Source organism: Nicotiana tabacum, chromosome 10, assembly GCF_000715075.1.
Source record: "Nicotiana tabacum cultivar K326 chromosome 10, ASM71507v2, whole genome shotgun sequence".
Taxonomy (NCBI): Eukaryota; Viridiplantae; Streptophyta; class Magnoliopsida; order Solanales; family Solanaceae; genus Nicotiana; species Nicotiana tabacum.
The window spans coordinates 33,305,293-33,329,692 of NC_134089.1; the positions used below are offsets into that span (position 1 = coordinate 33,305,293).

The 24,400-nt window shown below is 34.9% G+C and overlaps 3 protein-coding genes across 4 annotated transcripts; 2 read left to right on the forward strand and 1 right to left on the reverse strand.

Annotated features, from left to right (window-relative positions):
• Window positions 1-6,406: 6,406 nt before the first annotated feature.
• On the reverse strand, window positions 6,407-7,595 carry LOC107782944 (uncharacterized). The gene is made up of 2 exons (XM_016603908.2): window positions 7,151-7,595; window positions 6,407-6,990 (listed from the first exon to the last, which is right to left on the reverse strand). The coding sequence occupies exons 1-2, from the start codon at window positions 7,593-7,595 to the stop codon at window positions 6,407-6,409; spliced, it is 1,029 nt and encodes a 342-aa protein (XP_016459394.2).
• A 3,379-nt stretch (window positions 7,596-10,974) lies between these two features.
• Window positions 10,975-14,579, forward strand: LOC107782966 (proteasome subunit alpha type-4). Of its 2 annotated transcripts, none has more exons than XM_016603925.2 (2): window positions 10,975-11,118; window positions 13,623-14,579. In XM_016603925.2, exon 2 carries the CDS (start codon window positions 13,631-13,633, stop codon window positions 14,375-14,377), a length of 747 nt encoding a protein of 248 aa, XP_016459411.1. In that variant the 5' UTR covers window positions 10,975-11,118; window positions 13,623-13,630; the 3' UTR covers window positions 14,378-14,579. The 2 variants fall into 2 exon arrangements, with proteins under 2 accessions (XP_016459411.1, XP_075078873.1); XM_075222772.1 differs by lacking the exon at window positions 10,975-11,118 and adding an exon at window positions 11,876-12,027.
• A 5,456-nt stretch (window positions 14,580-20,035) lies between these two features.
• LOC107801390 (uncharacterized) lies at window positions 20,036-20,731 on the forward strand. Its single transcript, XM_016624716.2, has 2 exons — window positions 20,036-20,359; window positions 20,498-20,731. The coding sequence occupies exons 1-2, from the start codon at window positions 20,036-20,038 to the stop codon at window positions 20,729-20,731; spliced, it is 558 nt and encodes a 185-aa protein (XP_016480202.2).
• The last annotated feature ends 3,669 nt before the right edge of the window (window positions 20,732-24,400 follow it).

Genomic DNA, 24,400 nt, shown 5'->3' on the forward strand with positions numbered 1-24,400 from the left:
CGTCACTCTGTCATTGATCATCTAATAAATAAAACTTGAAAAAGCAAGTATTACAATTAACTGGTGATGTACTCGAAAAGACATTAACTGGTGTATCCACAAGGCAAACCGCGTAGATTTATGAGGAATATCTTATTCAGTCTTCCAAATCTCAAAACCCACTATGGTTTGGGCTGTTCTGTGATGGTTATTTAGCTAAGGAATTTTTACAATTCTATGTCACGTAGGAAATTATATTACCTTTAATGTTTAAGGTTTGATTTAATTATATTTAGTATACTTAATTATCAATTCTATACCATAAGGTGTTTTAACTGTACATTAATTGTACCTTATATCACTCATAAATTAAAGGTACCGTATATTCCTCCATATCCCCCTCCCCCATGTTTCTCTCTCCTAAACCCACGACCCCACCCACGTATCACGACACGCACACACGATTCTAGCCATTTTTACCTCTGCTAAAACCAGAAAAACAAAGCTTCAAACCCACTGCTGAAGCTTCTTATACAAACCCAGTTAAAATTAAAGTCAAATCTTCAATTTCGTTCATACACACTTTTAATTCCCCTTGAGCTTCAAAATTTCTCAATGAAGGAGAACAAAGCTTCAAAACACAGCCCTAAAAAAGATGTAGAATCTGATGTACATTCTTTAGAGTTGGGTGTATTATCACCACATTCACCCCCAAAGCAAGGGAAATCTGCACATACAATTATAGATATGAAGCATAGTGTTTCTCCTCGTCAAATCAGGGCTGAAGCTAGAACTAAACAAAAACATGATTTCGATGTTGGAGAATCTTCGAGGCCAATCAAACAAGTGGATAAGAAACGAAAAGGGATAGTTATAGATGATGATTTTGTAGAAGATGTGTCTATCAGTAAACCTGGAAAGAAAGCTAAGGTGGCTCCCAGTTCAAAAACTCTCAAAAAGAAGAAAATTTCAAAAAAAAAACCTTGGTGTTAAAACTCCTCAAAATGTTCGAAAACACTCACCGGTGAAGGTAAGAATTTTTTATTTCTTCATTACTTATTTCGCCTGTTTTAGTTGGTAAACATCTACAACTCTATGGTTTTTTTGATTTGTAGAAATGTTGTATATAAATTGCATATGTATCTATGTTTTTAAGTACTGAAATAATGTGAGATTATTTGTCTTAATTTTATAGTTTAATTGTAGATTTGTTGATCTATTTTAACATTGTTGTTATATTGTATAATTTTGAAGTTATTTTGTAGAAACATACAAATGTATCAGTGGTTTTTAATTACCGTATTAATGTTAGATTACATTTGTTGAATTTTGCAGAATGAACATTTTTTTGCATCCCATAATGTTGATTATAGGGTGCTTAGATTCCAGACATTATGTGACCCTAGCATTCCTAGCCAAATTAAAGCGTTTTTATCTCCAAATGGTTTGAAGTTATTCAAGAAGACATGCTTTGGTTATTTACTGTCATTTCCCAATTTATGCATGCAAAATCAAGCTATTCATCTTCTTATGAAGTATGAATTGAAATCATCTGATGCTTCCTATTTTTCAGCTGAGTTAAAAGGTGAGAGGTTAAATTTTGGATTGAGAGAGTTTGCAGTAATAATTGGTCTTAGATGTCATACTGAGGTGACAAACTTTGGTTACACTCCTAGTTATGTCAGTAAGTTAATGAGCAGTTACTTTTCAAATAAAGTAAAAGTGGAAAAAACATACCTAAAACAGATAGTAATAACCAAAAGTTGGGTCAATAATAAGGATGCAATCAAGTTATGTATTCTATATCTCATAGAATACTTCATTTGTCACCATATTGGGTTGGTAGATCATTTTAGGTTTTATTTAGTTGAATCCGGTCAGTACGAGTCATTTCCATGGGGTGTTCAGTCTTACAGACACCTGATTGAATCTGTTAGGCACATGCTAAATCCTTCCGTTCATTCTTATCTTATTCGAGGATTCCCACTAGCCATGCAAGTATGGTTGTATGAGTGTTGCTCCTCCGTCAACATTGATATAGCTACAAAGATTTCTAATTCAATCTCTCGCATACTAAACTGGTCAGCTGCTAAGGGTCAGATTTGGTTAGCTGCAATTGAAGACAAAATGATCAAGCCTGAATGGATGAAGGTAAATGGTCTTTATTCATTATAATACAATATATCTACAAAATATCTATATTTTGTATACATATTCTGCCTCAAACAAGCTAATTTATTTCTTTCATCATTCAGTTCACCAACATAAATGAATCACCTGAAGAGCTTTCAACGATGTCTTTTCCTGATAAAGTTGAGTACACAATTGAAGAGGTGGAACATGTTTCTGAGAATCCAAAAGTTGATGCCCCTCCATTGGAACCCAGAGAATCAATTAGAAAAGAGGAAAATGAGTCTATTCTTCGTAAAATAAAAGTTAAAAAGAGGTGTTGAGAAGGTAACATGTAGTCCTAATAAAGCATTCTAATTTTTATATAATAGTGTATATGTATTTTAATATATATTTCTAAAGGTAACTATGTATTTTTTTTATTATGTAGGTCGATGAAAAGCTTGAAAAACTTAGGGAAGATGTATTTGAAGAACTAGGTAGCCTTCGAGACCTAATAAAGGAATCAGTCAAGACTGTTTTGCAGGTGATAAACAATCCAAATGATCAAGTTGATGCAAAGGTAACATTTGAATCTTAATTATATTAACAAAACTATTTATGTCACCTCTAAAATATATATCCTAACTAATATAAAACTTACAGTTTGCTGGGAGTTCAACCAAAAATACTGACCAACCAAAAGACAAGAACAATCAGCAATTTCAGTTCAATAGTGGTGAAACAGTACAGGTCAGCCCCAGCAAAACAGGTATCTCCAATATATCTACAATTACATACACAACATCTACAAAATAACTACAAAATATCTGCAACATAACTACAATTTGTCTACATTATATATACAAAATATATACAATTAATTCCAGCTTATTTACACAGGAATACAGATTTATGTACATATTATGACACACCTTCATATCTTCATAAATTGTCAAGCCAATACTATCCAGTATTATTTAATATTTTTAATGAAAAAAACAGAACATGTTGAATGTGCGCATGGTGAAGAAAATCATCCAGCACGTGTTGATTTATATACACATTTTGAAGGGGCTGTTGATGAAGAGAATGCAGGTTTGAAATTATTTTCAGAGATATTTTCTTTTTGTTTCAATATTTTTACCATTCTATTAAGTTATATATACATGGTGTTTCAGAGAGGGAAGATCTGCATGCACAATCTCCAATTCATGGAGTGACAGTAGCAGCTCAAACAGAACAGCAGTACCCGGAAGATGACAATGTAGGTGAAGAGGCAAAGTTTGTGAATGTAGGTGATTCAGAAGAATCCGGAGGTGAGAAGAAGGAGGTTACGCTTGATGATTTCGAGCTGCCTGATAACTTCACCCAGTTGGTTAAGTTCGGCGAGCCTATACAAGATGAAACAACACCCATGCATCAAGGTAGAACAAGGCAGTCGGGAAAGCATGCCCGATCACCATTTCTCCCTTTATATTCTTCTGGTGGTAGTACCTCGGTTGGACCTCTAATATTCCACCTCAAGCACCCGTTTACTAGTGTTATTGGTCAAAATGTAGACCGTGAGTTATTGGATCAATTCCACAAGTGGTTATACAACGGTACCGATACACGTTCAAAGAGGTTAGGTTGCACAATTTGACACTTATATTCCTGTATTCATCTTTTACACATCCACTTCATTCAATAATTTTATTTTAATTTCTATTAGTTTATATAGGAGGAAGGCTCCGTATTCTATAAAGGACAATCAAATTAAGTCATAGTTGGATCTTGGAGTTGAAAAGGTTGACAAGAAAGAGTGGTTCTTTTCCCTTGCACACCCAGGACAAGTCATTAACGACTCAGTAATATTCAATGGATTTAATTTGTAGTTTTTTTTTGTAGATAAATTGTAGATACTTTGTATTTTCTGAATGAATAGATGCTTTGTATTCTGATTGTAGATGTATTGTAGATAGTTTGTAGTTTTGTGTAGAATTTTTTGAGATAACATGTAGTATAAATGCAATCTGTTTTTTATTGCAGCACATTAATGTTATAATGTATTACTTGAGAAAAAGAGGCAAGTATGGCCCCCAAAACAACACCAGATTTACTACAACAGATTGTGTTTTCAAGATTAGGATTGATCAGATTTATGAAAAGTTCAAAAATTCTCCTCAAGAAAAGAAGTTTTCTGTAGTCGAACCCCAGGATGTTGTAGCAGAATATATATTGGGGTATAGACTACTCGCAAATGTTGCATGAGATGAAGTTGATTATGTCATCATACACGTCAACATTGTAGAAAAATTCCACTGGGTGTTGGTTGTTTTTGACATTGCAGAAAGGTGTCTTTATGCGAATGATTCCATGGTCTCTTCACGTAATCATCCTATTGTTGAATCTTGTGTCGACAAGTTTTCTATTATTATCCCTTTGTATTTGTCATGCACCGGGTTTTATGGGGAGCGGAAAGATATCAACTTCAAGAATACAAAAGCATACATTGAGAAAGTTGTTACCGAACCTCTTAACATTCAGTGGATAGTCGGAGAGATACCACAGCAAAAAGAAGGATCACTGTAACAAAATTCTTCTTTTTTTTTTATACATTTAACCATTTTTTTTCCTGATGGTTTGGTAAATATTGACATTTTGTTATCTTTTTGCAGAGATTGTGATGTATTTGTTGCTGCCGTTGCAGAGTATGTTAGTATTGGAGAATTATCAATTCCCCCAGAAGACCTTTCTGATATTGACCAACACCGTAAACGCTATGGAGCGCTACTTTGGGACTATGCTAGAAAGAAGCAGGAGCTTGGGGCAATTAGTGATAGTGAGGTGACAGGCAAATTGGCAAGGAGGAAATGTGCACCAGCTTTGAATGAGAAAACACGAGTCCAGAGGAAGAAGAAGTAGTTGTAATCTTTTGAATGGAACATGTAGTACAATTGTGTAGTTGATGCTAGTTTATAAGAAAGATGATAGACAATTTTTTGAACATTTTAGTATGTTTTAATTGTAGCATACTTGTGCTACAATTATAGTAGCCTTTATTTTTTTTTTATCCAGTATTGTAGTTCAAATGAAAACATTCTGTTGGGTTTATATTCACTTGTTGAATCTTTACAGTACTTGATCTTCATTATTTTTAGCATTTAAATCATTTCCAACTGAAATTTTATACAGTTATTTTGATCTACATTATTTCCACCATAAAGCTTCTTTCTACCAGAATTTTAATCTATATATTACGTCAGCTACAGATATTTTGTAGTTTTTTTGTAGTTGTATTTGTAGATATTCTGTAGATTATTATAACAGTGTGTTTTGTTTCTTTTATATTTATTTTGTTGAATGTAAACAATACTTCATCTACATTATGACTTGGTTTTTAACTACTTTCCTACAGGTTTATAATGTATATACTCTGTAAATTCCCGATAATGTATTTTTTAGTAGTTTTATTGTAGATAAACTGTTAAAATACATTAGCAACTATGTAAAGTATTGCATATATAGTAAAAAAGTTATAGATTATATATATATATATATAGAGAGAAAACATTCATAAACAAATCAATATAAGAAAGTATTATCTCATTATAGAAACATCATAACTAACTACATTATGATATTTAAAAAAACAACTATTACACATCAACATCTGTTATCCAAAACTAACCAACAAATTTTCATCAAATATTCTGTTAACTACATAGAATTTTATTTCATTTTGGGTGCATTCTTGCAAGATCTTTTGTTATGCCCTTCTCCTCCGCAGTTGCCGATGAAACCTTGTACTTCTTTGAATTTATTTCATCATATGTTTTGTATCTTTCTTTCTGAGGTCTTCCTGGCTGCCTTTTCCCTCATTTGGATGGATTTACTACTTCTTTAGTTATATGTTGTGGCACATTCCATTTGCTTTCATCAGGCAGCAGATTTACTGATATTTCATACGTACGCAAGAGGTTCACCTTTGTGTAATAAGGAGAACAATATTCTTCAAAGGACTAATCCATTTGTCTTAAAGCAGCCAAAGCATGCGAACAAGGTAGTTCATCAAGCTGGAATTGCTCAACTACATTTCTTATTTCAAGACAAATAATATAGCACCTCATACCATCTATTACTGTATGGATGTAGTCTGTTGAAGCCCTTACCTACGAGTACATTACAAACAAAAAACAATTCATATATGGTTAAAATCAAGCTATATACAAAATATCTACAAAATATCAATAAAAAAACTACATTGTGCTGTTTATGAATTTGATTCAATAAATAATCAGATCTTACTCTAAGCTTGTGCGACAATGTTATGTTGTCATCCAACTCTTTTGTTGAATTTATATCCAGTGTATATGAATGTACCCTTTGCTTTCAATAATTTTACTTTCGTCCAACGTTCAAGAAGGGTCCTCATATACTTTAATAATTCTACTATCGGCAACTCTCTTGCATATTTTGTTATAACATTCAACGACTCTGCGATGTTTGATGTCATAGTCCAAGTTCTGTTCACCGTTGCATGTACTCGAGACCATCTATAATATCCAATATCGTATAAGTATGCTTTAACACGGGGGACAATCTCCTCAATCTTTGACATCCTTTCATTAAATTCATCAAGTGTGTATGACCGCACCGTGGCAAAGTATAATTCACTTAGCTTAAGATGTCCCTTCTTGAACTTTGCCCATATATTTGTCCAGATATGCCACATGTATGAATGATGTGGCATGCCGGGATAAACAATAGATGTTGCCTTCAAGATACTCTTATTCCGATCCGAAACAACACACATGTTTGCTCTTTCACCATACGCGAGCTTGAATTGCTCAAAAAACCACTTCCATGATGCGTCATTCTCTGAATCAACAACAGCATATGTCAATGGTAATATGGTACCTACATTATATGGCAATAAGCAATTAATTGGCTACAACAAAAATGCAGAAGAAGACATATATATACAAACTACAATTATTCTACAATATATCTACAATTAATATGCAAGTACTAAAAAAGAATACAAGCTACAATATTTCTACTAATAAAACTTCAGTACCTGCTGCATCTATTGTACTGGCTATTAGCATTATTCCCCTATACGCTGACTTTAAAAATATCCCATCAACTACTACAATTGGCCTACAATATTTCCAACCACTGATTGACGTACAAATCACAACAAATACATACAAGAAACAGTCATCGTCTGTCTTCTTCAATTTAACTACAAACCCCAGATAAGTTTTCTCTAGAATATACAAATAAATTAAATAACTAGGCAATTTACTGTAGAAGTCAGCAGGTTGATCTCTCAAAAGCTGTAAAGCCTTTTTCATTGCTCTCCAGGCTTGCATGTAGGTTAGATTCACGTCGAGTTCAGACAATATGTCAAATTGAATGTCTTTTGGGGTGTAAATTTTCTTAGGATCAGAATATTTTGGAATAACCATGCTACCAACTATTATGGCAGTAGGTTTGCGTTGTATGAATGTATTGTCCATTAAAGAGCATGTGTGTTGTTTGTCGAAATTTCTGACCTTGAACATTGCAGAATCATTTATGCTAGTTGCCTTGAAGTGTCATGTACAGTTTTCACCAACACATATCAACCAGTAGCTACAAAAAAAAATATATTTTAAACAATGGGTTAAAATTTAGATTAAAAAAAATTATTTTAGCTTAAACAATCACATTATACAATAATAAATACAATATAACTATAATTTTGCTAAACATTATCACAAGGAAAACTGAAGAAGTAAAAAATTATAAATAAACTACAAAATTAAAAAAATAATAATATTTGACTATTCATATGTTCATACCTTCTAGCACTAGATCTTTTAACCCTGAATTGGAACTTGTGCATGACAGAATAGTGCTTCATTGCAGTTGCAATTGTTTCCTTGTCTTGGTATACTTGTCCTACTTCAATAGAACTTGGTGTACTATCTGTTATTATTATACTTTCATATTCCTCTATAACGGGAGATGTTGGCATATCAAGTAACGTTAGTATTCCAGATGAATCTGCATGAAAATAAATATAAATATTGTTATCACCAGTTTGTAGAAAATTTGTAGATAATTTATAGAAAGGTTGAAATTCAGTATTTCATATTAATTTTTCACATATTTTGTAGTTTTAATGCAGAATAAATGTAGAAATTTTGTAGATACTCATTGGTGATACTCAATTCCATATTGAAATTGCGAACAATTATACATAGTGGATATAATCCTAAGTTTTTGTTTTCCTTTTTCGTCTCCATCTATACACGAACATCCATATCGTTACTAATTTCCATTGGAGGACAATGCTCGTTGACAATGTATTTGATTTCTATAATTTTTTCGGATGTATCAATCATTAATTGCTGTGCTATTGTAGAAATCAATAAACTATAAGTCGCATCGTCATCGGCTATAATGCCATCGACCTCAAATTCTCTAAATCTCCCGTAGCTATCCCAATTCTCATTCAGTTGTAGCATAATTGGTATTTTCACCATAATTGCTTTTGTTGCAGAAGAATTGTAGAAGATTTTGTCGATTTTTATTTGTGAAATCGGCAAAATCAGAGAAAATGTTGAAACAGAGCTTAGCGCAAAAAACAGAGTACTGGAAGTTTGTAACGAAGTAGACGATAGTGATTACTGTGCGTGATTTGCGTTGGAAGATTTGAAAAATATTTAATTCCCCCTTTTTAGCTCACCTAAATAAGGAATCCTACAGCTATAATGATTCCTTATTTAATGCATTGTATATATTATGTAGAAATACTATTAACATGAAGGGTAATATGCAAACTTTGAACATATTTGGTAATATAGTTTCCTACATGGTATATGAACGAAAATTTCCCTTTAGCTAATTGGGTCACTCACACTATAAGGTCAGGCCGTTTTCTGTTGGACCTCTCTTGAGCAGTCGTTCCTTTTTGTATTAGTGGATTTTTACCTAGCTATACTTTATTAGAAATTTATTTATTTATATTTCCTATGTTTTGTAGTTTTTAATAAGTATCTAGATTTTTGCTTACAAATTATATACATTGCTCCTTAAAAAGCTCCCACCCCATTATATGTGTCTTCAATTAAGGGATCCGATTACATCCTTTCCTTTTTTTCCCTCTCCTCTTCTCTCTCATTTTCTTTACATCAAAATCCCTCAATCTACACCCAGAATCTCCATCTTCTCTGTTCCTACCATTGCCAACAACTTTATATTATTAAAAAATTATTAATTGTATCATTCTTTTGTTGGGATACTGGACAACACTGAAAATGAAAAAATATTCAGGAATTATATGATAATTGTGTCAGATACATCAATACCTAAAACATAATATATCATACTTGTATCTAGTACATTAATACTAAAAATAATACATGATACAATACTAACAAATTACTATACAATTATCATATATTTGTGATACAAACTGTGAAATTCGTCATGAACTCACAACTGCTCGTAACAATATACAATTATCATACATTTGTAATATAATTCATGCAACAATTATGATACATATACAATTATAATACAATCGCGATACATTTCTGAAAAACTGTGATACAATTATGATCTTCATCTTATTCAAGTTTCAGTCATAACTCTACATTAAAAATCTAATATAATTGTATTAGTACTGTATCGCATATTGTTTTGGGTATTGATGTATCATATACAAGTCACATACGATAAAGATTTTAGAAAGAAAGAAAACAAGATTCAAAACTTACTCACAGCTTGATTCTAGAGCAATATTCCGAATTTCTTCTGCATTGTTCAAAAAGAAATAGTGATTTTGGGTAAGTAGCAAGAAAGAGAGAAACTGAATTTGAAAAACTTTGGAAAGGAAAAGAAGCGAAAATTGGGGGAGGGGAGGGGGTGTCGTGTAACTCACAAGCTAAATTAAGGATCTTGAATTTTTTTCTTTTTAATGATTTTGTATATAACTTGTAAATATAGATATACAAATTAATTAATAAGGAACCTAAATAAAGGTGATAAATATGTTTCTATTATAGTATAGCAAGCTAAAAATCCTTTGTATCAGTTATCGTAGAAATGCCACTAGGTAGTCACTTTAAGGGGTTGCTATTTAGGAATTAGCCAGTGTATCCTGAATTTTAGTTTTTCAGTTCAAATTTTCGAGACAAAAATGTCTTGAAATTAAGATTTTTAAGTTAAAAATTTCAGGACAAAATAAATAGTGGCTAATATATAAATAGCATCCATGAAAATGGCTAACTATGCACTTGCCCCTTGTTTGGTACCTATTTAAGGGAGTGCAACTCAAGCCAAGTGTGACTATTTTATAAAGCAAGCACTTCTACTTTCAAGTGTGTTAGATAGCCAATTAATTCGCAATTGGTTTACCCAATGAGCTCTCCGATCAAAAGTTCAAACTCTACACCGTTGCCTTGTTAAGTCTACTCCACTCCCTTGTAATTTTTCCGGACATTTTTTGTACATTTTATAACACATACACATGTATATAATGTTATCGAACATTGCATTAGAACAACAAATAATTATGGACACATGTAAATAGACTACTAGTACGTTAAGTAATAAAACTTTCTAAACCAACTTTTAATGCACAAAGTGATGATCACAACTCTCTCAAACACAAAGATCGGATATAGTTTCGAGATTCCTTAATTTATCGAAGAATTAACCTAAATAGCCGACTACATAATCAATTAAACTAAATATAAATAATAAATAAATATATATTATATATATATTATATTATATTATATTATATTATATTAGTATATAATTTTGTATATCGACTAAAAAAAATAAATTATAAATTTAGCCGACTATTTGTGCAAACATTCCTAATTTATATAGGCTGATTTGGTGCTATGGATTACATACTCACAAGCCCAAGTCTCTTTAGATGGATAGCAAAAATTGGACTCAAAGTCTCAAACTCCCAATTTCTTTCTTCTTCGGCAAGTCGACACTTGATACTCTTTCCATCTCTTTCTCCGGCGAAATCCAGCTGTAAGTTTTAATCTTTTCCCGACAATGCTTACAATCTCAATATGAATTATTCTCTCTTTTTTTCTGTTGTGATAATCTTTTTTTACAATATAGCTTTTTCCTATATCTTTTTAGTTTATTCTATTTTCTGTATATCAGATTTTTCTTTTTAGAAAAATAAGAGAGCAACGATGTGAAATTTGAAAATGCACGAAAAAATGTGAGTTCTCATTTAGGCATATCTATTTTGTAGTCTAGGATGGTTCTAATTCTACTGATTAATCATTCATCTGCTTAGTGCTGAAATCAGGCTTTTTTGTGTGCGTGTGTGTGTGTGTGTGGGGGTGGGGGTGGGGTGGGGGGTGGGGGGGGAGGATAAACTACTTAAAAAAAAAAGGTAAGAGTAGAATATATTTAACTGGAAACAGAAGGAATTGCTATAGACAAACACGTTAAAGGTGATATTGCTGGACAACGCACTTCAATCATGTTGGCTTACAACCTTGATGCTTTCTGGATTGCTTATGAATTTGCATTTTGGCTTATAATAACTAACATAAAAACTACAACTAAGTGCAAAGTAGAATTTAAAAGGGATATTTCACACTCATTAAAATTATAGGCCTAAATGGAGAAGAATAGGGAAAAGGAGGAAAAGATATGCTAGAGGAATGGGGTGGGAATTTTCTCTTTTGGGAAGCAGGGAATATTGCTAACCTTTTGGCTTGGCACTAGGTTCTATCCAATGTGCTTAGAGATAGACCGAGAAAGGGGGGGGGGGGTTGGTCCACATGGGCTGTCGTTAGTAGATTATCCTGTCAGGAAAAGAATATCCATCTAAAAAGTTTGTCTGCAATTGTGTTTTCATTCGAAAGATGTATGTACGTGTGTGTTTGCAACACCAATGTGCCTACTTATGCAAAAAGCAAGGTAACCGATCTGTCTACTCCTTGGGAACTAGGGATGGGCATATAACCAGAAAAAACTAAAAGAACCGGCCGAACTGAAATTTTGGTTTTTCGGTTTATTTTCGGTTAACGTTTAATTTTTTTTATAACTTCGGTTCGGCGTCGGTTTCAAGGGTACTGTTTTTCCGTTGAACCAAAAAACCGAAGTTTAATCAAGAAGAGGGCGGAGGCTTGGTGGTTTTTGTGGCTCTCTGTTGAAGATTGATGTCCCGTGGGTTTTTGAAAGAAGGAAGCTTATGTCACTGGTGGTCTTTGGTAGAGGTGGATCCAAGATTTAAATTCTATGGGTTCAATTTTTAGGTTTTTAGCATTAAAAACATTATAATTTTGAAGTTATGAGTTCATGTCTATTATTTATTGCTATTCTAGTAAATTTTTACACATAAATTTATGCTCTGTGTCGAAAGTTATGGCTTCAATTGAACCCGTACCTGCAACGGTACATCCGCTCCTAGTTTTTGGTGATTGTAGATGATGCTTCTGAGTAATGGAAATATATGCAGTGAGTATTTGAGACTATCTGTGTGAGTATTTCAGTGATGCATATGGAATTGGTTCAAAGAGGAAAACGTGCGAGTGGAAAAAGAATAGGAGAGCCACTAGTTTTGTTGAATGGTGGTTGTGGCTGGTTTCAGAGAATAGGTATGGTGGTTTATGAGAAGTACTATGGCTTTGGAAAGAAACTGATGGTGATCAAATTGATGGAGGAAGGAGCCTTTGCAGCGGTTTGATGTGAGAGTTTGGGAAAATGGCAGTAGTGGAGTTGGACAGTGGCTGGTGTGAATATTTTGTTGAAGGTGGTCTGACCAATGGTGGTTACGGGTGCATGGACGGTGGTGTCCAACATTGTGGTGGTGGTGGTGGAAAAATTGTGTGTACATGGCGGGATGAAAAAAATTTAAAACCAAACCGATTAAACCGAACCGAACATGAAAATGGTCAAACCAAACCAAAATTACTACTGTTCGGTTCCAGTTACCAAAATTGACAAATCGAAAAACGAAAAACCAAAGTGAACTTTTGCAAAACCGAACCGACTGACTGATGTCCACCCCTTCAATGGGAACAATGAAATAACTAGATGACTCCATTAACTTGAGCGAGATGCATGATATCTCAATATGGTGGTTGCATAAGCTGACAGATAATTGGTAGCTTTGCAGCAAACTAGCACAAAACTAAAAAAAATTGAGGAAAGGGAAGACATATTTAAGTCATCATGTGCATCTATATCCATCTTTGTAAATTGGAGTTGCAAATACATCCGAGAAATTGAATTATTTAATTGTCATTTTTCCTTCATGCGCAGTCAAATTGCCTCCAGATATTATGTTTCAAAGTTATCCTCTTTCAAAGTTATTTAATCGGTCTGCCACTTGAGGACATTTATGTTTCTAATTCATTGAGTGGAAAGTTCCTTTTGAGTACCTTGGATTGAGCAGTATTTATGTCTTTATTCTTCTTGAAGTTTCTCCAGCTCATTCTATTTATATACACTATAAATTTGTCATTAGATCTAAAAAGTACTGCTTGAACATGTGTTCGTACTTGCTGCAGAATATACAATGTCTAGAAGATATGATAGCCGCACAACTATCTTCTCCCCAGAAGGTCGTTTATATCAGGTTGAGTATGCAATGGAAGCCATTGGCAATGCAGGGAGTGCAATAGGTATCTTAGCTAAAGATGGTGTAGTTTTGGTAGGTGAAAAGAAGGTTACCTCAAAGCTACTTCAGACTTCAACATCCACTGAAAAGATGTATAAGATTGATGACCATGTCGCATGTGCTGTGGCTGGAATAATGTCAGATGCCAACATCCTCATCAACACCGCTAGGGTACAAGCTCAACGTTATACTTTTGCTTATCAAGAACCAATGCCTGTTGAACAGCTAGTTCAATCTCTGTGCGATACCAAGCAAGGCTACACACAGTTTGGTGGGCTTCGTCCATTTGGTGTCTCATTTCTTTTTGCAGGCTGGGATAAGAACTATGGGTTCCAACTGTACATGAGTGATCCAAGTGGTAACTATGGCGGTTGGAAGGCAGCAGCAATTGGGGCTAACAATCAAGCAGCGCAGTCGATGTTGAAGCAGGACTACAAGGATGAGATCACAAGAGAGGAAGCAGTTCAACTTGTTCTGAAGGTGCTCAGTAAGACTATGGATAGTACAAGTCTTACTTCGGAGAAGCTTGAGCTAGCAGAGGTGTTCCTTTTCAATGGTAAAGTCAAATACCAGGTGCAATCGCCGGAATCCCTGAACAAATTGCTTGTACAGTATGGGTTAACTCAACCTGCAGCAGATGCCTAGAGTCATTCATCAAATTTGGGGTGGTTTGGCTATCTGCAATTTTTTTTCAGTTCTATAATTATGTTGCACGGTCATCTACGAAATTTGTGTTTAAAAATACCCCATGAGATTTTTCTGAGTCTATTTCACTTGCTAAGATGGTGAACCCTTTTCAGACTTGCATTGTGGCTTGATCTAATTCATATTCTATGTTTGAAGGTGATATTAAGGTTTAAATCCTCAGTTATTCATATCCTGTTTTCTGTAATACGGTGGGCGATAGCTTTTAGAAAGTTTCTTTGAGCTCAGTGTTGTCTTTGCGTTTACAAGAAATTCTAGAGCTAAGGTGAGAAGTTATGGAAGAATTATATTCCCGACTGTCTTGAGTGCTCCAGGTTAATGCTGCACTGTGGGCCGGTCCCGAACCGGACCGGACTGGACCGGGCCCGCGGTCTTAACGGGCCTCACGGGCCTGGTGGGCCGGTCCTGGTGGGCCGGTCCTGCTGGTCTCTTAAAGCCCGAGGCGGGCTGGTCTTCTTTGGTAAGCCCACGAGCCCGGGACCGTTTAGCCCGGGACCGGCTGGCGGGCCTGGTCCGGGCCCAGCGGGCCTAGCGAGCCTAACGGCTATAATTTTATTTTATTTTTTTTAAAAAACAGCCCAACGGCCATATTTGAAAAGTAGCCGTTTGGGGCTTTTTTTTGACCGTTTGGTAGTTTAGAAAATGGTCATTTGGCCCCCAAACTTTATTTTAACCCCAAACTTTATATAATTACACTTTTCCCCATTTCTCAACTATAAATACCCCCTCATTCTTTCATTTTTATTCACCAATTCATCAATATTTCTCAATCTCTCTCAATCTCTCTACTATAATTACTTAATCTATTGTTGAAATTTCGTGAAAAATTGTGAAGTTGTTGAATTGAAGTTTTCAAGTGTTCAACGATTTTCAATTTTCAAGAAGTTGTTCGGCAATCCGGTAAACTCGTTTCAACTCTTACGTTTTAAGAATATATTTTTGTGTGGTTTAGATTGCATAATTATAATTAATATGGCATTTTATTTGAAAAAAATGTTTGGTAAAGGAAAAGATAAAACTGGTGAAAGTAGTGGCCAACCAACTACCCTTCCCCCGGCTCCCCGACCTAGAAAAGATAAGCAAGGTGAAAGTAGTCGCCAACCTAGACGTCATCCTCCTTTAATTCTTGATAGTGATCACCCTTGTTTTCAATTTACCGATAGTGAATTTTACCATAATGTTGCACCAGGTGAAAGATTAGATGATGAAATTATGAATGCTCTTTATCCTAATGAAACTATCTTAGAAAATAATGAGGAAAATGAGGATGATGATGAAACCCAATCACCGGATTTAGATAATACACCTACTAGTCCTCTTAATAACCCAACTGATGCACCGGTCGACCCACCTGTAGAAACTCCTACTTTTAATAGAGAACCTGCTAAACACCTAGAAACATCATTAGTTTGGAATTTTTTTACTCAAGTAAGAGAACAAAATAAGGCTAAGTGTAAAACTTGTGGGAAATTAATGGCGCATAAATATACTGGAGACTGTAGCGGCACGAGTAGTTTGACTAGGCACATAAAAACACACCCTAGAGATAAGGCTAGATTTTTTCAAATGAAAGCGCAGTTAGAGGGGACAAGTGTAGATTCTGCGGTTAACCCTAGTACAGGTTCAAATTTAGTTCAACCAGGAATTAACACTGTCACCGGAGGTATTTTATATTACGATCCAAATAGAGATCGTGAAGAATTAGCAAAGATGATTACTGTTATGTGCTTACCTTATACTTTTGCTTCTAATCCTAATTGGGTTCATTATATTAGAAGAGTTTTTAATCCTACTTATAAAGGTTGGCCTCGCGCAACAGTTAAGAGTGATATTTATAAATTCAAACATGAATATGAACAATACTTGCGGTATTTATTTACTCATATACCTAATCAGATTTCTATTACTACTGATATTGGTAGAAGTGGTAATGATTGTGATTATCTAACTGTTACAAGTCATTGGATAGATGAGGAATGGATAATGCAAAAACGCATAATTGCATATAGAATAATTAATTCGCGTCACACAGGTAAGTTTATAGCTAGCACTGTTGCAGATATTTGTAGATATTTTTGCTTTAGCGATAAAATAATGACAATTTCTATGGATAATGCTTCTAGTAACACTAGTGCTATAGGCATGCTTACAACAACACTAAATCCTGCATTTACTAATATTTTCCATGTTAGATGTATTTGTCATATTTATCATTTAATTGTCGGTGATGGTATGCGAATTTTAAACATAGAAATTGAAAAGGTTAGAATGGCTCTTAATTGGCTTTTTTATTCAAACCGTAGAAGTAGACTTAGAGAGTATTTTAAAAAATGTGATGAATATGGCCTTAGAGAAAGAAAGGTTCCAAAACCTTGCCCGACTAGATGGAATTGTATGTACGAAAGTTTAGTAGTTGCATATGAATATAGAAACCCAATTAATGCAACGTTTAATTCTCGGGTAGATGGTGAGGATGATGATGAAATGCTTACTACTCAAGATTGGACGAATGTTAAAATTCTTTTAGATTTTTTAGAACATTTTTAAATTGCTACAAATGCATTTTCTGGGCAATATTATCCTACTATTTCAAACTGTTTAGTTTATATTGCAGCACTATCTGATTTGTTTGTTGAATTTGGTGAGGGTGGGGACATTTATGAACTTGCTATAAATGAAATGAAACAAAAGTTTAAAAAATATTTTTTTTTCCTATCCCTCCTATTTATGGTGTTGCTGCAATGTTAAATCCTACAATGAAATTGGGAGGTCCTCATTTTTGGTATTCAAATATTTATAAGGCTTTAGATCTTTCAAGTGAGGAAGTTGCTACACTTGCAGATGCAAAAGCCTCAATTAAAATTAATGCTCAAACAGTTTATAATGCTTATCAACTTGCCTTAGAGCATGCTAGGCCAACTATTCCAACCCCTACTTCGTCTAGCTCACAATCGTCTAAAAGAGCTGCGGGCTTAAAAGCTCTTAAATCTTGGACGGAGTTCAGGGGTTCTCAAGGTGATAATTATGATGAAACTTCACATCTAAATGAGCTTCAAGTTTATTTGTCTCAGGGACTTGAAAAGGAGAATCCAGACGACTCTTTTGATCTTTTGGAATGGTGGAAGGCAAGGGAAAAACATTTTCCGGTTCTTGCAAGGATGGCTCGGGATATTTTATCAATTCAAGCTTCAACTGTTGCATCAGAGAGCGCTTTCAGTCAAACAAGACTGCAAATAGGTGATCATAGAGCGTCTATGAGGGATAGCTTGGAAAAATCAATACTGTTTAGAGATTGGATCCGCTCGGAAAGAAGAAACTTTGGAATTGCAGAATCACAACCGGCGATAGATGAAGCTTATGAAGAAATGATAGCGGAACTTGCGGAGGATTCGGCTTCGCCCGGAAGTGGTGATGAACAAGCTTCTTTTCCACCACCACCAACATAACCTCCTCCGAACCTTGAAGGATTTATGAGATTTGTTAGAGATAATACATAGACTAATATGTAACTTGTATTTTGGCACATCTTCCTTAGTTTTTTTCCTTCTAATGGTGGTATTAGTACCTTGTTGTGCTCATTCCATTGGGGGAAGGATGACTAAGAAAGATATGCCATTTTTGGTAATAAAATTTATTGCTTCTACCCTTGAATATCTTTTCGCAATATTTCTTTGTCTTTACTTAGAATTATTTATAAGCTACAATATATACATAACATACAATATATACTACAAGAAAATATATAAGAGAATATATATACATAAGATACAATATATACTACAAGAAAATATATAAGAGAATATATATACATAAGATACAATATATATACTACAAGAAAATATATAAGAGAATATATATACATAAGATACAATATATATACTACAAGAAAATATATAAGAGAATATATATACATAAGATACAATATATACTACAAAAAAATATATAAGAGAATATATATACATAACATACAATATATACTACAAGAAAATATATAAGTAATAAGTTATAATATATATACATAAGATACAATATATATACTACAAGACAATATATTATGCATGACAATTTAGTGTTTTACTATTGTTTTGTTATTTTTCTTTTTCGTCAAGCACTTTAATAATTAGATCTACATATATACTACATATATATTTTTAATATACCCATGATACTACAAGAAATTGCCTTAAAAAAAAAACCGCTAGGCCCGCGAAGCCCACGAGCCCGGCCCGTTAAGCCCAGGACCATGTGGGCTTAGGCCCGTCACGGGCCGGTTTCACCCGTTGAGCCCACGAAGCCCGGGACCGCCAGAGCCCAGGCCCACGAAGCTCGGCCCGTTTGGCCCACGAAGGCCCGGGCCCGGCCCAGAATACAGCACTACTCCAGGTGATGGAGCTTTGTTCAGTTACGTGTGGAATTTCTGGAAATAATGAATTTGAACGAGAACACATCATTGGCCTTTCTATAAATTAAAGATCGTTGTGCGGTGAAGAATTGTTATGCAGAGATTGCCTACTTTAGAGACATTTTTATTTTTAAATATTCTAATTCAAGTTTTGTTTATACAGTCAAACCTCTCTATAATCTCATTTGTTCCGATATTTTTTGGCTGCTATAGTGAAGTGATGTTATAGAGGATATAGATTATAACATAACGTAAAAATCGGTTTCGAGAAAAATATAACTTTTTATAGTGAATGATTGTTATATAGGGATGTTTGTTATAGAGAGATACGTGTATTCTTACTCTACATTTTATCTAACACACAACAATACATACGTTGGTGCATAGTTATGCCAGCAAGTAATGCAGAGTTTGAAAATGGAAACTATATGCTGCAATAGAGTGGTATGCCGAAACCAAACACATCAATTATACAGAGGTTGAATTAGTACTTGTTACAAAGCAAAGCCATATTAGTTATGCCTAATCATTCTAAAAGAAAAAGAAAAAAAAACTAAATTAGTCATGCGAAATTTTGTATAGGGATTTTTTCTTCTTTCTTATACTTTAAACAAATCGACTCTCAAGAGTGTTATTGATATGAATACTAGAGTTTGATTCCCCATCCGTTCGTCGGTATTCTTACCCTAATATCTTTTGTTCCTTGTTTCTTCTTTGCAAATATTATACACTATAACCAAGTTGACAAATGAGGTCATATTTGTTGAGTGCAGTGGCATAATTGATGTGGTTAGTGGTGTAACATAACTTAACCATATTTTAGAAGACTATAGTTAGCTAACCATAGTTAGTAGTTAGTTATAGTAGTTAGACTTGTATAAAAAGGACACGTTACTATACAGTCGTCAATAACAGAAATGAAGATTCATTTTCTTCCTCAGCTTTCTCTTCTCTGTTCTCAGCTGCGATTGCTACCTTCTTCTAAACTCTATCTCGTTTCACAAATTTAACATGGTATCAGAGCAAATTACTAAGCAATTCTAGGGATTTCTTTGTAAAGTCGAAGTAATCGAGGGAATCAACTTCAATTTTTCCTTAATTTCTTTAGTTTCTTTCAAATCGGGAATGATGATCTGTGATTGGAACCCTAATTTTGCTTCAATTGTGTAATTGCGAGTAGATTTCTGCAATTTTTCATGGGGATTGCTGATGATTCCGGCAACACCACCACCACAGCAGTAGCACCGACTGGACCTGTGAATAGTGGGAACTTCTTTCTAGATCATAATCACTCACTCTACTTACATCCATCTGATGGACCAGGTTCGTTGTCGATTGGTTTGTTATTAACTGGAATAGAGAATTATACGTTGTGGAGTCGAGCTATGAAAGTAGCTCTTCTAGGAAAGAATAAACTCTGTTTGGTAGATGGTACTACCTCGAAAAGTGATTTTGGACCGGGATTAGCTCATCAGTGGGATCGCTGTAATGTCATTGTTACTTCGTGGTTGATGAGCAACGTTAATTCACACCTCCTTACTGGTGTTCTATTCTCAGAGAATGCTTAACCTGTTTCGGCATAACTTAAGGAACGATTTGACAAAGTAAATGCATCGAGGCTTTATTACTTACACAAAGAAATTTTTACTTCTACATAGGGGATATCGTCTGTTTCTGTTTATTTTACAAAATTAACTGACCTTTGGGCTGAATATGATGCTATATTACCGCCACCTCCTGTTAAGAATTATGTTGAACAATTGGAATTTCAGAGGTTATTGCAGTTCTTAATGAGGTTGAACGACATTTTTGAGCAAGTTAGAAATCAAATTTTGATGATGCCTAATGTCTCTTTCATTAATCAAGCTTATGTTTATGATAGTTCAAGATGAAAGTAGGAGAATAATCTCAGGCAACCATTTCAACACACATACATGATAGGTTGAGCCTACGGCTATGTTCACCACACAGTTAGGGAAAAAGCCAAGGAAGAACTTCATCATAGAATATGAGTATTGTCACCAGAAGGGGCATAAAAAGGTAGGCTGCTACAAGTTGATGAAGCGTGAATTCTGTAACAAATAAGGTCATTCGAAAGATAATTGCTATAAAATAGTGGGATATCTACCTGACTTTAAGCCTAAGAGAAGAGCTAATGCATAACAAATAGAAAGCAATGTCCCACAAGAAACAAATAAAGGAGTTCCAACACACATGTTCACAAATGAACAACATTCTCCGATCCTACAACTATTGAACAAAAGCTCGATTGGTGAATTAAGTGGCACTATGACAGCAATGACATGTACATTTCTTTATAACAATATTAGCATTCCTAAGTGGATTATAGACACAGGAGCTACAAACCATATGATAGGAAATAAAGAATTGTTGCACCATGGAACACAAACAAGAAAATGCGGGACAAGTTCAACTACCAATAGGGGATTCTGCCAAAATTACTCATATAGGGGATTGTCAATTGTCAGGAGGTGACACTATTAAGAATGTTCTATGTGTTCCTGCCTTCAAGTTCAATCTTTTGTCTGTCTCCAAGGTGACAAAAGATCCAAACTGTTTGCTTCTTTCTTCCCTATATTTTGTGTATTTTAGGACCTCTTGTCTGGGAGGATGAAGAAGATTGGTATGGAGGAAGATGAGATGTACACCATGACCTAAATGGAGTCACAAAACAGACCGCATTCTTGCAAAGCTTTTGCAGTTATCAAACAAGGAGATCCAGATATATGGCCCTAGTGAATGGGACATGTACCTCTTCCAGTCCTTAGAAAATTACGATATTTCAGAAATAATATAGACTTTAATAATGCTCATAGGTGTGAGATTTTCCCTTTGGCAAGGCAAACTAGAATGCCATTTCAACTAAGTACTATTAGAACTGTTGAACCTTTTCAGCTAATTTGCATGGATGTTTGGGGACCTTATAAGGTTACTACATATAGTGGAATAAAGCTTTTTCTTACATTGGTGGATGATTACACTAGATAGACTTAGACATTTCTATTGAGATTGAAATCTGATGTAGTTTTCATACTAAAAGACTTCCTTGCTTTGATTAAAACTCAATTTGGCAAGTCTGTCAAGATGTTTAGATCAGATAATGGAAGTAAATTTTTCAATACTCATTGTAGAGAACTATTTCAGTTGCATGGGTCCTACATCAAAGTTCATGTCCTTACACACCCCAACATAATAGGGTAGTAGAGAGAAGACACAGACATATTTTAGAAATTACAATTGTTATCAGATTCCAAGGCCATCTACCAGCTAGAGTTTGGGGAGATTGTATTGAGACAACTGTATATCTTATCAATAGAGTGCCCTCCACTATTCTTGACAATAAATCGCCATTTGAATTGTTGTATCACAAACAGCCTTCCTTATCTCATCTAAGGATCATAGGATGCTTGTATTTTGCTTCTTTACTGCCTAAAACTAATAAGTTTGGGCCTTGAGCTGTAAAGTGTGTGTTGTTGGGGTATGAAACACTTCAAAAAGGATACAAGCTACTTGATCTTGAGCACAATGTATTTTTCATCAATAGAGATGAAACATTTTTTGAAGAAGCATTCCATTTTCAGAATCTAGAAGTGGGGACTGATCAGTCTTTTCTAGATGATCTGGATATGAGATCATTTCCTAATCATAATGGTGTAGATCATGAGGCTTCTCTTCCTCTTGCATGAGCTCCTGCTGCTGACTCATTCTCAGACTTATCGAAATGCCTCTTCTTCCGAGAAAGCACCAGTGCCTAACTTAGACCAGGGGAATCCGGAGTCCCTTCCAGGAACTCCTGCATCAGCTGTAGCTTCTGAGCCAAACGAACCATCTATTGATGATGTTAGAAGATCAAGCAGGATTCCTAGACCTCCTATCTGGCTTAAGGATTATGTTAGAGTTGACAAAGCGGTACAAACCAATAATTGTAGATATCCCATAACTAATGTCATAGGGTATGATCACCTGTCTCCCAAGTACCAAAGCTACTTATCTCAGCTTTCATATGAACAAGAAACCAGTAGTTACTATGAGGCTGCAAAAGATAAAAGATGGATTGAGGCTATGCAAGCAACAATAAAAGCATTGGAGGATAACAAAAATTGGGAGATAGTGTCCTTGCCCCCCTAGGGAAGAGAACCATAGGATGAAAATGTGCGTATAAGATTAAGTACAAGGCAAATAGAGAGGTTGAAATATTCAAGGCACGACTTGTGGCAAAATGGTACAACCAGAAGGAAGGATTGGATTAACAAGAAATATTCTCACCAGTAGTGAAGATGGTAACTGTCAGAAGTGTAATTGCTTTAGCTGCTGCCAACTATTTGACAATCTACCAAATGGATGGTTACAATGCTTTTCTACAAGGTGATTTAACTAAAGAAGTGTTTATATGCATTCCACCTGGCTTTGCAGTCTCTAACGACAAGTCATTTTTATGAATCCCTCTATGGGCTTAAGCAGGCATCTCGACAATAGAATATCAAACTCACTACAACACTCCTTGCCTCAGGATTCCAACAGAGCCACCTAGATTACTCTTTGTTCACAAAAAGAACTTCAAGGTAGTTGATAGTGATCCTAGTATATGTAGATGACCTCATTATTACTGGAGATGATCTACAGCTAATACAAAAGACCAAATCACAGTTGCAAGATAGCTTCAAGATCAAAGATTTGGGAGAGCTAAAATATTTTCTAGGAATTGAATTTGCCAGAAGTGGAGAGGGCATTTTGATGCATCAGAGGAAGTATAACTTGGAGTTAATAGTTGATTTGGGTCTATCGGGTTGCAAACCTGTTACTTCATCCTAGAGTTGAATGCTAAGTTGACCACATTGGAGTTTGATACCCACACAGGTTCTACAACTGATGACACTCTACTAGAGGATCCTAGGTCATATCAAAGGTTACTTGGTAGATTGATGTATTTGACAATCACCAGATCTGACATCTCTTTTGCAGTTCAAACTTAAGTCAGTTTATGCACAGTCCCAAATAATCTCACATGGAAGCTCCCTTCAGAATTTTAGAGGTATGTTAAACATTGTCTTGGTCTAAGGTGTTAATGAAGGCTGAATGTTTTGGATCTCTATCATTCTTCTGTGATGCTGATTGGGCAGCATGTCCCAACAACAGAACATCTATAACATGATACTTAGTGAAGTTTGGTGACTCACTTATTTCATGCAACAATTTCCAGAAGTTCTGCTGAGGTAGAGTACATGAGTCTTGCCTCGACTGTAGCTGAGATTGTTTGGCTCGTTGGTATGCTTAAAGAGTTAGGGGTTCATCAACAAACTCCAGTTCCTATTTACAGTGATAGCAAGTCAGCAATTCAGATTGCTGTCAATCATGTCTTTCATGAACGGACCAAACACATAGACATGTGCTTGAAAAGTTTCAATCGGGGTTGATTCACACTGTCTAAGTTAACACCGCTGATCAACAAGCTGATCTTCTCACTAAAGGCTTGAGCATGCTGCAACATGGCTACTTATTATCCAAGCTAGGGATGGAGAATAACTTTACCTCCTCTAGCT

Excerpts from the sequence above, each read along its gene's own strand:
- LOC107782966 (XM_075222772.1), top strand. The coding sequence starts at position 11,973 with ATGTATGTACGTGTGTGTTTGCAACACCAATGTGCCTACTTATGCAAA. Across the intron at positions 12,028-13,622 it reads CTACTTATGCAAAAAGCAAG|AATATACAATGTCTAGAAGA; the intron begins GTAACCGATCTG and ends TACTTGCTGCAG.
- LOC107801390 (XM_016624716.2), top strand. The coding sequence starts at position 20,036 with ATGGGGATTGCTGATGATTCCGGCAACACCACCACCACAGCAGTAGCA. Across the intron at positions 20,360-20,497 it reads CTTCGTGGTTGATGAGCAAC|GGGATATCGTCTGTTTCTGT; the intron begins GTTAATTCACAC and ends ACTTCTACATAG.
- LOC107782944 (XM_016603908.2), bottom strand. The coding sequence starts at position 7,595 with ATGGACAATACATTCATACAACGCAAACCTACTGCCATAATAGTTGGT. Across the intron at positions 6,991-7,150 it reads CAGTACAATAGATGCAGCAG|GTACCATATTACCATTGACA; the intron begins GTACTGAAGTTT and ends CATATAATGTAG.